The sequence below is a fragment of the Hippopotamus amphibius genome, chromosome 1 (genome assembly GCF_030028045.1).
Source record: "Hippopotamus amphibius kiboko isolate mHipAmp2 chromosome 1, mHipAmp2.hap2, whole genome shotgun sequence".
Taxonomy (NCBI): Eukaryota; Metazoa; Chordata; class Mammalia; order Artiodactyla; family Hippopotamidae; genus Hippopotamus; species Hippopotamus amphibius.
The window spans coordinates 237,367,148-237,382,573 of NC_080186.1; the positions used below are offsets into that span (position 1 = coordinate 237,367,148).

Sequence of the window (15,426 nt, forward strand, 5' to 3'; positions counted from 1 at the left end):
ACCACAAAAAGTGATCAAAATGCAGAACAGTCACAAACCTACTTTAAGCATTAGTCACAATAAAAAGGTTAGAACATTACTCAGGTGCTTTCAGTTTTTCACACGGACGATGGATGATCATAAAGCGAAGGATATTTTATTTGGGGTAAAAGTTTGAAACATCATAAGCAAATTATCAGAATTATTTCATTCCTGACCAAATGAGAATTTTGTGATAATTCCCTACTTCCTAAAAATATTAATCTCAAGTTGTTTTCAATGGCACTGATGATTTTTTTTATAAATGCATGACTGTAAGAGTAAATTTATAATGAAAACATAAAATAACCTCATTTTGGTGCATGATTCAAGATGAGACACATTGAGGACGATCAGAGGGTTCATCACGTTCCCCAGAGACCTAACTCACTTCCTGTACGAGAGCCGATGAATCAGAATCGTCATCAGTGTTTACAAGTATGGTTCAACCCAGCCAGAATGCTGCTTTTGAATGATCTGGCCAGGTAGAGCTAAAATCACCTACTTAAGCAACACATTTATCATCAGCTACTTTTTCCACAGCCTCCTTCAACCTACTAAAAGACAGGATTGCCTCAATGGAGGCAGTCTCTGTTATTTTCACCTCTCATGGAGAACTTAGATGTGGTTAGCTGCCTTTCTCATTAGATGTCACATTAAAAAAAATGACACCAAATAGCCTATTATGCATATTGAGGTACTTTTGCTCTTCAAACTCCATTAAGTTCTTATAAACCTCAGTTAAGTAAAAGAACAGCTAATTAGAACAGTCTGTTTTCAACAGACTTAGAACTTTGCAAAGAAGATGACTCCAAGACCTCAGGCCCAACTACTTTCTGCCATGTGTCCACGCCACAGTGGAGACCAGACAGTAAATGCACTCTTATTTATTTTAAGTAAATCAAACTAGTGCTGCTGTGCTTCACCTTTATATCATGAGGTCTCTGGGAGGTTATTTATTCTGGAAACATCCTCTGTAGTTAGAGAAAATCCAGAGCAGGCAAGAACACAGCTTGCATTCGTTAAGATTTAAAATGGATCAAAACTTGTAAGTTAAAGAGGAGAGGGGAAAATAATCAAAACGATTTATGACTTTAGATACTTCCCTTGAATGAAATTTCAGATATTTATCTAATTTCAATAGCCCATAAATTATCAATATTGTATTAGTAATGGAAAATACTAATTGAAATTATCATAAACAGATGCTTGCGGAAGAAGCAAAAATATCCACATATGTATGATGCTATGATTGAGGCCCAGACAGTATGGAAATATGTATAAAAAAACTAGCTAAAAATGCAATCAATGTGTGACAAAAACACAGATTTCAAATGAAAAGCAGTTAAATTCTAGGTTGTACTGAATGATTAATTATATACACTTTTTTCTTTCACAGGGGAGAGGGTTAAATTACTGGGATTAAAGTTTTAAGCTTTCAAGCAAAGTTCGACTAAAGTTAAAAAATATCAGTCATTGTTTTGGACAATGTATTCATTCATTTCTTTCTTTCTTTCTTTAGGCTGAGCGGCACAGCTTGTGGGATCTTAGTTCCCCTACCAGGGATCAAACCAGGTTCTCAGCAGTGAAAGCGCAGAGCCTGACCCACTGGGCCGCCAGGAAACGTACGGACAGTCCCTACTGCCTCCTTCGTTTACTCATCCTGTAACACTCACTGCATCTTCGTGCTCCTTCTCCTGGAGCCACAGCACAGATCCACTGGGACATGGTCTCAGCTAATGTCCTAAAACTCTGAAAACGGCAAAGATCTGCTTTTCCAAATATAATCCCAATCACTGTCACTCCATTGCAGCCTAATATTCCTCCCTGAGGAGGAGAGAGAGGGTCCAGGAACACAACCCCAGCTTACGTAGGCTGCGGGGGGTTGTGAGCTGCTGCAGGTGAGATGAAACAGTTAGCAGTTATATAACAGCCGTGTTATACTTCCCAACTAAAAGTATTTGTCTGCTCTCTCAACATCTGGATATGTCCACTGAAAAGAACGGACCCAGATAACATGAACATTTCTCATGGACGTTCCACTGGAAACAATCAAGAGGCCTCCAGCCGGTATTTCACACGTGCCCTGTGCTGTGCCAAGCACTGGAGTACAGGCAGGACTGAAAATCAAATCAACACAAAATAAAGGCAAATAACAAAAAAGGGTGCTGCCCCAGCACTCACAGAATTCACAGTCTAGATGGGTGAAGTAAACCAATAATGACAAGACATGAAGAGAATAATACATGAGATTAAGAGCCAAATGTGATGGGCGTGCAGAGGGCAGAACGACCAAGCTGCATGGGAGATTCACGGAAGGCTCGAAGAAAAGCTGACCTGTGGGCTGGGGCTTGAATAAAGACAGCAGCCGGGTTGGAGAGGGAAGCACTGCTTGGGCAAAGGGCCACGTCAAGGGGAAATACAGCCTATCTGGAGAACAGGAACAACCCTGACTCGGGTGGATGAGCTGTGAGAGGGGTCTGCAGACTTGGAGACCACCCTCAGGAAGATAACAGAACTCTGAATAATCAGATCTGACTCGTGGAAGGAAACAAGTATGATGGCAGAAAAGGGTTTTTCTTACATTAAGGAGAGAAGAGAAAGTCTGAATAGGGATGGTGGGGTCTTCTGAATGATTAAAGGAATCAAACACGGTCTAGAACTTTATCACCAAGCAATATATTAAGTAACCGCAACAAAAAAATACATCATCACTCCGACACACGCTATGTCTTCTTCTCCTTTCTTTTTTTTAGGGGCCAGATCACACATCACAATGTGAGCGGATACCAGCAGTTACGCATTATTCCCTTTTATTGTTAACACAAATAGGTCCTTGATTTATGATAACAGCACAGGCTCAGCGGGCCAAATCTATTACAGGACTTGATTATGATGCCACTCAAAACTGATATTCTATCAAACGAATTCTCCAAAATAACTAATTTCTTTAATGCAATCCATGTAATCTTAAACCACACGTACCCACAAAAAATCAGTCATAAATATGTCATTTTGTACAAGTAGAAACATAACAGACTCTCTCATATCCTTTCAAATATAATTAAGCCCAAGAAAATTTCCACTTAAGTAACTCCCACAGAAAATTCCAGTGACTTTCCAAATAATCTTCAGCTGTATTCACCAAAGGTATTCACTTACCTGAGAGAAACGGCACGTGGCCCGTAAATCTCTCTCACTGCTGACAAGTCAGCTTCAAGCTGGGGGTGCTTGTGCAGCTCTCCGTCGTAGTTCACCTGACAAAAAGGGGGAATTCAGAAGTGACTTAGGGTGAAGAGAATCAAAAACATCAAAACACAAACGATCTCTTGGACAGGCCACCCTGTAGTTCTGCCGTGGGCATGTTCTCTGTCGCCTTCATAAAAAAAAATAGACAGTTTGGCAATATATTCACTAAACTTCTTAGGCTCACATATGTCTAGAATAACTTATTATGCTTAAAACGTCATATCTGACTACTCTGATACGGAGACAACGCCCGTGTAAGAAGGAGTGAAGGAAGTGGCAGATAATCTGAAAAACTTCTAGACTGAAAAAAAGCATTTACTTCCCCTCTCTAAGAATTAGCAGTATAAACAAAAATCAAAACTGGAAGAATTATTTTGCACAATGTTAAAGTGTTATATTGCTTAAAGAATCACTAGGAAAAGTACCCCATTCCTAGTAAGGAATGCCTGGAAAGAGGAAACCTAGTTTTATGCATGTCCATCCATACCTCTACTGCCTTGCATATGCTTGATTGACAAATTACTAATTTTTGATTCTGAATGAATAAACTGACTTGCACTCTTTACATAATAATAACTTTGGCTTCAAAGCATCTCTTTAACATATTACCTTTCCCTTGTACTACCCAAGCTACAAAGCATATTTGACCAAGAAGTCTACAGAAACAGAGCAAGACACGTTATACAGCTATATCCTAAAATCAAACGCTCAGTGTAAAATGTTAACATTATCCTGGAAAAATACAATGAAGTCTCCTGTACATATGCACATGCGGCCATGCCATTTCCATGCATATAAATCACGACCTTTCCTCCTGACACTCTTCCCACAAGCACCGTGTGTTAGTATAGAAGGAAAAGGAAGATGCTCGACAATCAGGGCCCGTCGATTTGTACAGAGGTTAATCACCTTCCATTTAACACTAACAATCCGTGCTTTTATTAGTGTCACCATTTCACAACACTGCCTGAGCACAACATGCTCGATCACAGTAAGAGTTAAAAGCATAATAAGATACCGTCTGCAAAATCTCTGTAATGAAGTATGACAACTTTAATGTAAATAAATGATCAAAGAATGGCAAAAGTAACCGTAATTTCTGAACATACGTAGAAAATGAGCAACAGATACACTACACAAGCTTCCTGGTTAGTCACAGAGTCTTTCAGAACTGAAACACACACAGTCTTTCAGAGCAGGAGCACCGACGCCCACGAGAGCACATGAGGCTCCTGCTGCCTTTGAGAGCGGATGTGCTTACCTGGCCTCCATAATAAAACTCTTCAGAATCGTTATCTCCTTCAGAATCTTCTTCCACTGTACTGTTTTGTCTTGACTCCTTAAAATAATAGAGTAAGAGGACAATTTTAATGGTCAAACTAGTTTTCCTCCTTTTGAAAAGAAAGTGACAAATGGCCCTAATAGGTAGGTCTTGTGTGTATCACATGGATTTTAAATAAAAGCATTCTTGGTGCAGTACAAACCAAAAACAAAAGGTAGTAAGAGACAGTGTTGTGGGTGCATTGAGCTCCATGTATATTTCACTGGTCTTGAGTTGTACAGTTTAATATTTGATGTATATAAAAAACCATGTTAATAAATTACAACTTTGGTTTTGTTCTGATAAAACATCTGAGAAGCTCATACTGATTCAATTTTTTATTAAAACATTACTCAGCATTATTTATCCCAGACTGTTCTTACTTCCACTGCCAACTCCACACAATGGCATGAAAGAAAAGGCACTTTGAACCTAATAATATAAAAATCAAATTATGAAAATAAATACAAATCATTATGAAGAGAAACTTTCAATTTGTAGAAATCATTTCAGATTTCAGATTTCAAAAGGATATTTCATTAAATATGCTTGAACTTGAAGTTTGAGTTTCTAATCAACTGAACCGTATCTGTTATGTGCCTAAAGTACAAACAACAAAAATTCATCTAAAGTAACTATTCCTATCCCTGACCCAGTTAAAATAAGAAAAAAGTAGCTGCTTTTAGACACAGGAATCTATTAACTCAATGTTTTGTAATCATCCCTAAATTTCTAGACCAAATTTCAAATTATTAAGGCAGACAAAAAACCTAAAAAAGGGAATTTGGGTTTTATAAAATACAAACGTTTTTTGGTTTTAGCAACAATAGTGCTAAATCAGTGATTCTCAGTTTGGCTACTGAAGAGCAGGATGAATGGTACAACACCAAGAGAAGGCAGGGTTGCATTCAGTGCATAGTTTTAAAACCAAAGAATTGTCGGTCCCACCATGTTCATTTTGTTCTTTTAATGTCCCAGTATTTATAGATTGAAGTAAATTTCTTAAAGGTGAGGAAAGGGGATAAGTTTGTTTCTGTTGTTTTAACACTGGCCAAAAATAATAAGACTATACCCAAGCTCTGTGCTTCCTTAGCTAGAAAGGTTATCTGTTACAGATGAAATTTTAAGGGTCTTATCAAAACTATGTATACCACACACAGTTATTCTAAATGTTACGTAAGTGCTCTTCAATCAACTCATTACTTGATGAAAATATAGAGAATAAGTTAGGTTCTGTATGCACTTTATTTAGATTTAAACCAGGTGTTCTACTACTTTAAAAGTAGTTAATTTTAGGCCACTGTCTTTCCCATACATAAGTCCCTAAGCCAGGAGTGTTCATATCAACTATATGCAATCTTAACCTAAATAATGATGATATTAACTACAAGCACACAGTAAATTTCAAACATATCTACACTGTTTTGAAAAAATACCGTGAAACAGAAAATCTAATTCACATACCTCCCCACTTTCCTTCTGCAGCTTGGATTTGATGGACAAGCAACAGTCAATGTCATTTGTCTTCCTTAATTCTGAAAGTTACAATTAAAGAATCATTTCAGTTTTCAGGATACTATTCACCAAACATTCATAAGTTTCAGGATAAAGACACCACATAGAGGATTCTCTCCTTTGCAAGAGAAATTAAGGGCTATTTTGAAATTATATTATGTTGGAGAATTGTATTATATACAAACTATGCCAATTTCTCATTGCTCATAAAAATGTGATCAGACTAAAGTGGCCACAGTACAAATTCCTTCGGCTCTAACTACATAGTTCATGGGATCCACATTGCCTTAAGTATGTTTTTTAAGTACTCAGTCTGTCTAGCAGTATCATTATGCATGAAAATATTTTCACAAAAGCAACTGTCGACATAAAGCATTTAAAAACAGGACTTTTTTAACGTACTAATTTATGCATTTTAAAAACTGTTGGAAAACAAACTAATGACTTTAAACAGAAAATTTGTATGGAAAACCAGATTTATAGATGCCAATGATAAATGTCATACGGGTTGAAAGAAACCAAAAAACAAAGCTACCTACAATCCAGAAAATATTAAGCTGAAATTTAAGAAAATAGTGTATTCCTATTACCTGTTGCTATTCGATGAAAAATCACTGGAATTGGCTCTGTAGTAACTAATACATCTTCATCATTTTCTGAACTTGACACATATGTATTATCTGCAAAAAGAGAATGAAACTGAGTTATTCGTAGTGAGGTGGATGGACCTATAATCTGTCATACAGAGCAAAGTTAGCCAGAAAGAGAAAAACAAATACCATATGCTAACTCACATATATGGAATCTCAAAAAATGGTACTGATGAACCCAGTGACAGGGCAAGAATAAAGATGCAGATGCAGAGAACGGACTTGAGGACACTGGGGTGGGGAAGGGAAGCTGGGACGAAGCGAGAGAGTAGCACTGACATACACACTACCAAATGCAAAATAGACGGCTAGAGGGAAGCTGCTCCATAGCACAGGGAGATCAACTCGATGATGCGTGAGGACTTCGAGGGCTGGGATAGGGAGGGTGGGAAGGAGTCGCGGGAGGGAGGGGATATGGGGATATATGTATAAACACAGCCGATTCACTTTGTTGTACCTCAAAAACTGGCACAACAGTGTAAAGCAATTACATTCCAATAAAGAGCTTTCAAAAAAAAAAAAAGAAATTATAGACAACTAAAGGCATGGTAACTTGAAAAAGTACAACCTCTATTAAAACAATTAAGGTGTAGCCACATCACTTTCAACACTCATGAGGCTCATACCATTACTCTCATTAATTAATTAATTAACTCTCATTAATTAATCTCAGAGAAAAAATGAAGTAAATTGCAGATTCATGTGTGAATTAATTGTGAATGGCTTCTTTAAGGAGGTTTGCATCTCCTAGAGAAATACAGACTTTGGATGGAGACTATCCAAATACATCTCTAACACCCCATGCAGTAACGGATCACTTGGATGCAACTGGCTGCCTCAACTCACTGAAGAGCATCCTTCCTAATACTGGTATCAAGTATACGGTAATATGACACACAGCTGTTACATTTTTTGCTCACTGATGACCACGGGCATCTGTGACACAGCTATTCAACAAATATTTTACCAATTTTTAATGTCCTATAATACACTTGTCAATGATGTAGAAAAAAATGTATACGTATATATAAAAATATATACGTATGAAATATACCCAATAAACAACAGAAGCCTGTATCAATGTCTGCTAGAAGAACTGAGTGTTCAGATAACTTACTGAGTACACGATAAAAGACCTTGAGCCAAGTTTTCATAATCCTGTGTCAGTGCAGCGAGAACATGATTTTTAATTAACAGATAGCTAAGTCATTACTTTATTTCCAAAGAAACGCCTGAAGTGCTTTCAGACCTCGAGTAGTGAGTAAATGACAGTGCTATGTATTCACCGCGCAGCCGCGGGACTTTAAGTTACCCAGGTGCTGAGAGGACATGGGGGCGGAGCAGACGTAACACAAGGCAGGTGTGCCTCATTACTTTGATTTGTTCTAATTACAAATTGTGCCTATTTCCTTTTCAAGTAGCATCTAGGAGGGTGTGAGATCTCTGTGTTTATCAAGCGAGACCCCAAATTAAGAAACAGATTTAATATAAACTTTTGATTACTGTCTCATCAGATGAGGTGAGCCTTTGACTGCTTATCTGGAGTCTCTTCTTGTCAGGAACCTCCTACTTTCAGGTGAGAATCAAAAGCTACTCTTTTACACAGTAAGTTTCCTAAACCCTCATTCAGAGGGTTCAGTTTCCAAAACCCTCATTCAGAGCCTTACTGATTCAAAGTTATTTGCTATGGATCAACTTAGTAACTGTTTTCCCTATGCACGATGAACTCCTTCAAGCAAACTTGTGAAGAAAGAGAGCATCAAAGCAACGGAAGGAAGAGCTGACCACCAGCTAGGAGGGAAGATCCAGAAGACTCTGCAAAGTGAACACAGTATCATGGAATATCTCAGTGCCATGGAATGAGAAGGATTCTACTAAAGCATCAAGAGGCAAATAAATTGGAACTTTGTTTAAGAAAACAGGGCCGTGAATAACTCAGTTCAGAGGATCAGTGGGTTTACATAGTGTTGACACTGGAAGGCAGTGAGGTGTGATTCAAGAGAGTATCACTTAGTAAATAAATGTTGCATAAAGCTGAAAGATAGGGTTATGCATTCAACACACCATTTTCTAAGAGATTTTCTACCAGTTTGTACTTTGGTTAGTACTTAAGCATTAGAACACTTTTAATTTCTGCTTTTGGCTTAATTTACCCAAACCAAAATGTTTTCAGTTTTCATGACAGTATTCATTAAATCACCATTACAACAGGCCAGATCACAGAAGTATATCCAAGTCAAGAACAGAAATGTAAGAGAATGACAAAGCACTTCAAATCTAGACTCTGTTACCAATAAGCTGTTGATCCCTGTAAGTCTAATCCACAGAGGCTTAAAAAAAATAAATAAAATAAAACGAAGAGGCTTGATGGTGATCTTTGAGGGGCGCCCCAGCTGGCTGAATTGATTCTATGTTTTCTTTTGTTGTTGTTGCTGTTTAACTAAGTATTTCTAAATCTTCCCCAAACTATTTTGACATCTGTAAATAATACACTGTCTTTGTTTAGACATAGGAAAGTGGGACACAAAAAGGGTAAAGAATATATTTAAGGTAATGAGTCAATGACAGAATGAGTCAATGACAGAACTGAATGCTTTCAAACTCAAATTCCTACACTGGAAAGCCTCCCACTTTAGTCTAGGCTGACTTTTTTTTTTTTTTTTTCTGAAAGCTTCTGGGGCCAGTTAGGTTCTTTAACTTGTACGTTTTGTAGAGAACCTATAGATCCTTGTTAAAGGCTGTTAACAGTTATGAGTATTATCTCCTCCCTTCCCTACCAGACTGTGCAAGCATTACTGGAACGTCTGTGGACAGGGGAGAGATGAGTAGACAGCTATGGAAATGCATCTCAAAGTACTGCTTTTATTCTCTTTTATTCTATTTGCAATTTAAGCCATCATTCCATTATTCATTACTATGTAACTAAATGGAAATAATTATAAATAATAACTATTGGTTTTATAATATAATCTGCATGTTTCCCCTATATATGATATTCATGTCAACCACCAAGTCAATCAATTATTATCCCTATGTTAAACATAAGGAAACCAAGGCTCAGAAAAATTAATTCCCCTATATTATTTAAGTAACTACGATAATTAACATAGCGTAGAAAGCGGTGAAACTGTCTGAATCCAAACATCAATGCTTTGCTATGTTTTTTAATATCAAAATATTGTCACTCAACAACTGCAATATCTTGTAAAACATATAAGAGGAATGAGAGAATTCATACCCTCCACTAGGTAAGCCTCCAATTAAAGGTGGTAACCGATGAGAAAGAATTCTGCTGGTCTGTTACAACAGAGTCACTCATCTGTGGTTTTGTAATATACTTTCCTTTAAAAATCAGAAAACTGTCCACAGGATAACTGCATGAAGAAGTACAGGTAAACTAGAGGGCTGCTCTACATTTTCACTTTATTTTGAAAAGCCAATATATCTTCAGTATTTCATTTATATACATGTTATTATGTATACCTAAAACTTAAAGACCCTCTAAATTGTCATTTTCACAAAAACAAACTATGAAATGAGTTTCAACAGATGGCACAGGTAACTTCATAGATTAAAATCATAAAATGGTAAATCTGCTCCTAAGGAAATAAACATGATGGATTAATCCTGAATTTAGAGGATGATGCTCATACACATTCACAGGGCAAAACAATTCCGTACTGTATTTTCAAACTTAAATGATGAGACAATCACTGAACGACGTTATCCAGAAAAAGTAGGGGGAAAAAAGCCTGCGGAACATTAGCAGAAGGAATTAACAAAAGTACTATCAAGATTACTGCATTCAGAAATTAAAAGCAACATAAAAGAGAGCTATTTGTTTGAAATAATTTGTAAAACAGGCAAACTTTTTGGAAGAAAAATCAAGGGGAGAAAAAGACAAGAATAAATATAATATGACAGAAATGAGAAAGGAGAAATAACCACAGAGATGTGGAAGATTTTCAGACTTACAGACTGAATACTATTAAAAACACCTTTCGCTAAAAAGTTTGGACATTTCTCCAATATAGTGGGCTTTCAAGAAGAACACTTTAAAAAATGACTAAGAAATAGAAAAAAGGAACAGATCGCTAATCACGGCCAAAAAAAACATGACAACTGCCCTAGAACCATCCCTAAAAAGATATCAGGCTCAGATAGATTTGCTAGCAAGTTCTATCAAATGCCAAAGAACAGTTTAATTCCTTCATCAATTTGGAGTCTTGAATAACAGAGTACATGACAAAATACACAATTCTTATAGAGCAGCATTAAGATATCTGCTAAGATAACCTTGTCACCTGTTCAAAGGAGAAAACATACATGATACCTCATTAGATGCCAAAGAATTCTAATAAGATTTACTAGTTATTCTTTAAAAAAAAAAAAAAAAAAACTTAGTAAATAAGAAAAGGAACTTGCTTTTCTGAAAGTGACTAGAAGCAAGCTCACTAATTTTGAGAAAAGGAACAAAGCTGCCAATTTTCATACCTATTACTAAAAATCATTCTGGAAGTTCTAGCCAGTGCAAGAGGAGAAAAAATACAGGTATGAATAGTGGAAAGGAAGAGCAAATATATATATAAAATATAATTTTTACATAATATTACCTATATGAGAAATCAAGTGTATTAACTGAACTCCTAGTACAAATAACTATGGATTAAAAGTTAATAATGGAGAAAACGTTATCGTAGTGGTATTTACTGTGGAGAAAGCTCCATAAAATTACTACTACTTCTTCTTCCCCAGAAGTGACAGGAATCAGAAGTGAATTAGAGACTTGGTTATCACCAAACTACGCATCCTTGGGGAATATTTAACCTCTCTCAGCACATTTCTTCAAGTATAAAATGTCATGATGGCACGTGTCCCGTCTGTACACAGACTGGTATTTAGAATCAGTTCAGTCATGTATGTGAAAATACTTGGCATCAACCAATTCAAAATTCCAACTCCAAATGCATGCATCTCTCTCTACATCTCTGTGTGTTATTTACACCTCATTTTAGATAGGAAATTCACTAAGAACTTGCTGCATGAAGCAAATTCAATTTCAGAAAGCACCAGTGATAACCGATCCTTAATTTTCCATTTCAGTTTTTGTATGCTGTCCTTCTCGCAGGGCTCCCGCATGGCGAGAAAACCCTGAGTGACTCTTCTTGGCCACAAGAGGGGGCCAGCTTTCAGGTCACTTGGCTTATGAAAGGCATCTTCCACCACAGTCCCTGCACTAGAGAATACTTCACTTGCTGTCTCCAACTGGGCTTTGATTTGTGGCCTTATTTCTATCACCTTCACTTAAGAAAGTCCTGCATCTCTCACGGCTGACATCTCGAGGAGCTGCCGCAGATGAGAAGCACAATAATCATCATATTTACAATAAATAGTGGGGCTTTTATTTTCCTAACATCCTCAAGCAAAACATTCAGCATCAAAAACATACTATATCATAATAAGGGAGCAGGCTATTGCAAAACTGTTTATATCCAACTTTTTTCCTTTGTGTATTTCATGTCTTGGTTCTTCCAAAAATATCTGTCTAGACTACTTTTTATACTGTTATTAAAAACAGGCATATTTTTAATAATGAATAACTCTCCTTGTAAAATTACACAACAGTTTTATAGTGCTGTGCTTGAAACATATGGAGATCATAGCAAAATAACTGTAAAGGAGTTTATGATTTATGAAAATTATTTTAAAATGTAACATTTGATTTTACAAAAAGGTTAAATGCATAATGCAAATTGCCACAAGAAATAACTTAGCTTAAATGCTAAAGAAATAAGTTTTACAGTATCCTCATAGCACATTAACTATTTTTTTAAAATACTCTAAGTATATATAATCAAAGTTACTTATAGCAATGTCATTTTACACAGAAAATGATGAACAAAATGGCTAGATTTGAATAGGACTTGGAGTTATGATTTCAATTTATGACTCTGACAGATCAGAACAGTTAGTTTGGTAATCATCAGATTTTATTAAGTAAGAATACTGGAAAAAAAAATATGAAACATAGGCAGTTAAAATTTGCTAATCTTTGCCATAGGATATAATAAACAATAGATTTTTGCATTATACTTTTTTCTTTGGGGTAAACTAATCAAATCATATTTGATCTAAACTAAGTCTACAGTGCTTATGCTTATTCAAGATAAAATTACAGATATCACTGGTGAGAAAAACACTAAAGGTAAACACATCTTGCTCGTATCTTCAAATTATCATGACTTAACTCTTGGCATACACATCCTGGGCTCCAGTGAGATGACAGTAAGTCTAGAAAGACCGAACATGGCCTAGAAGAAAGATTCTGGTTTGATTTATAGAAAAATGATCTGTAGTGATCTTACATGGTTTTCTACGGACAAGTGTTTGTGGATCTACTAATCTATTTCAGGACACACAGTGTATACGCAAGAAGTCTACTGCAGTCTAGCGCTACGGTCCACCGGCTCTGGGCTACTGAGTTCAAATTGCAGTTCCTCCTCTGACTAGCTGTGTCATCATTCGTCTGTAAAATGAGGATATTATGCTAACAATCTCGTAGGGTTGCTGTGAGAACTGTTTAATTATAAATACACATAGGGAAATTAAGACAGGCCTATTATTTTCAAATATTACTATTATTTTTAGCTATTATTTTAGCTGTTACTCCTATTATTTTTAGATTATGAAAAACCAAATAATGTTCCCAAGTCAACAGCTAAGCCAGTTTAGAGAATATTTTAATTGTAATGAGGTAAATATATAGGCTGAAGCTATCATATGAGCTCAAGGAAAGCAGTTTCACAGGAAAACTATTCTGATTCTATACTGCACCTCAGGGCAATCCACAGAAGTCTTTTCTATCTTTAAGCCTTCCCTACCAACACTTCACCCCTAGTGTATTTGTATACATTTTACATCTCCAGAAGAAAAAAAATATTCAAAGGAATCAAGGCATGAATAGTTGTAAAAAAAAAAAAGAAAAACATACCTGGGTAATCTTCAGATACATGTACTGAATAGGATACACTGTTGAAACAGGGGGGAAAAAGAGAGAAAAGAAAGGCTCAAGTTACTGCTAAGGCAGACATGCTTTTACACAATGAAAACCAGCCCCATGTTACCCATCACTTTACAGAGATATAAGTACAAACAGATAACAAAGCGGATTAGAAAACATCTTTGATATCTGACATGGGAAACTTACAGATTTTTAAGATATATGAGGTAGTAATATATATCTTCCGTGATACTTTTTTTAGTATACCAGGTCTTTTTCTCTCAGCAACGTCTAACATCCAGTAATTTATGAACACGTGCATCGTTTAATCAGGTTTTATCAAATCATCTTTTCTTACCAAAAACAAAGTATTTCTCCTGTTTAGCATGGTACTCAAGAACTTAAACATTTATACATTTAAACATTTATTTTAATACTGCTTCCTCACAATAAGCCGTGCTTTTGAAACACCTCCTTTTCTTCAAAGAATTAACAAAATGATGACAGTGTAACTAACAGCTCTTCATCAGCCAATCTTTCACCATTACTATATACAATAAATAAACTACCTGCTGTTCTCAGAAGGACTGGGTTGTTTCAAAGATCATGTTTAACAAGTCCTTTCTTAGTACCTCCTCTGTCTCTGTACTTATCGCACGTGACACAGGGGATCTGTCATACTTTGCTTACTCTCCTCTCCGCGTCAACCAGATTGCAAGTCTCCTGAGGTTAAGGTCCATGTCTGTTTGTATTTTCAGCACAGTTACCTGTGCTAAACACATAAGCATGACATACAGCACATATTCAACATTAGCTTTACGGGTGGATCAGTGGAGCTGCCACCTGTCACAGAAAAGTCAAAACTGAGTTTGAGTTCAGCCAAAATAACTGCCTGTGAAGACCAAAAAATATCAACTCTCTCTGAAGAAACGTACAGAATACACAGCCTCTGTAAAGTACCATCATTCACAAAGTGAATACAGTCCAAATTACTTGACATGTGAACAAAGAGGAAACTTCAACCTACATGCAAAAGAAAACCTGCCCCGAGTGTTGGGATTAGCCCTCCGTGATGTTAAAACAGTTAATAAATGTGGTTAAGGATGTTAGGGAAAACCCAAACGAACACAAAGAAATCAGAGTCTTGTGGGACACGAGCAAAAGAGCAAATATCTTATATAATTAGAGTTTTAGAAGGTAAAAAAAGAGAGAGAATAATGCGGGGGGGGGGGGCTGAAAATCTGCTAATTTGGGAAAAAGACAAAGATGTACAGGTTGAAGAAGCTCAGAAAACCCCAAACAGGATACGTGCAAAGAAAATTACTCCCAGGTACACACAGTCAAACTGTTGAAAACCAAATAGAAAGAAAAAAATTTAAAGAGGACCCAAAAAAGGGACACATTCCATACAGGGCAGGAAGAACCAATGTTACGTTGTCCTAAGAAACTGTGGAGGACACAGGACAGCAGAGCAGGGAGGAGCTGCGGGGGAGGGGAATGGGGCTGACCAGCAACCATGAGCCCCGCGTTCTTTATCCCGGCCACACAAGTCAAAAATGAAGGCAAATAAAGAAGCCTTCAGGTAAGAGAAAACTGTGGACGCATGTCCCAGCAAACCTAAAGGACAAGACATCCCAAACAAAGTTCTTCAGGCTCAATGATATCAGAAATCC

The 15,426-nt window shown here is 36.7% G+C and overlaps 1 protein-coding gene across 3 annotated transcripts in view; it reads right to left on the reverse strand.

Annotated features, from left to right (window-relative positions):
• The window catches only part of PARP8 (poly(ADP-ribose) polymerase family member 8), a 167,484-nt gene that overhangs the window by 67,832 nt on the left and 84,226 nt on the right, over nucleotides 1–15,426 (reverse strand). For all 3 annotated transcript variants that reach the window (XM_057743761.1, XM_057743760.1, XM_057743763.1), the window contains 5 exons: nucleotides 13,745–13,782; nucleotides 6,694–6,783; nucleotides 6,053–6,123; nucleotides 4,529–4,606; nucleotides 3,181–3,275 (listed from right to left, as the gene is read on the reverse strand). In XM_057743761.1, coding sequence (XP_057599744.1) covers nucleotides 3,181–3,275; nucleotides 4,529–4,606; nucleotides 6,053–6,123; nucleotides 6,694–6,783; nucleotides 13,745–13,782 — 372 coding nt within the window. The remainder of the gene's footprint in view (nucleotides 1–3,180; nucleotides 3,276–4,528; nucleotides 4,607–6,052; nucleotides 6,124–6,693; nucleotides 6,784–13,744; nucleotides 13,783–15,426) is intronic.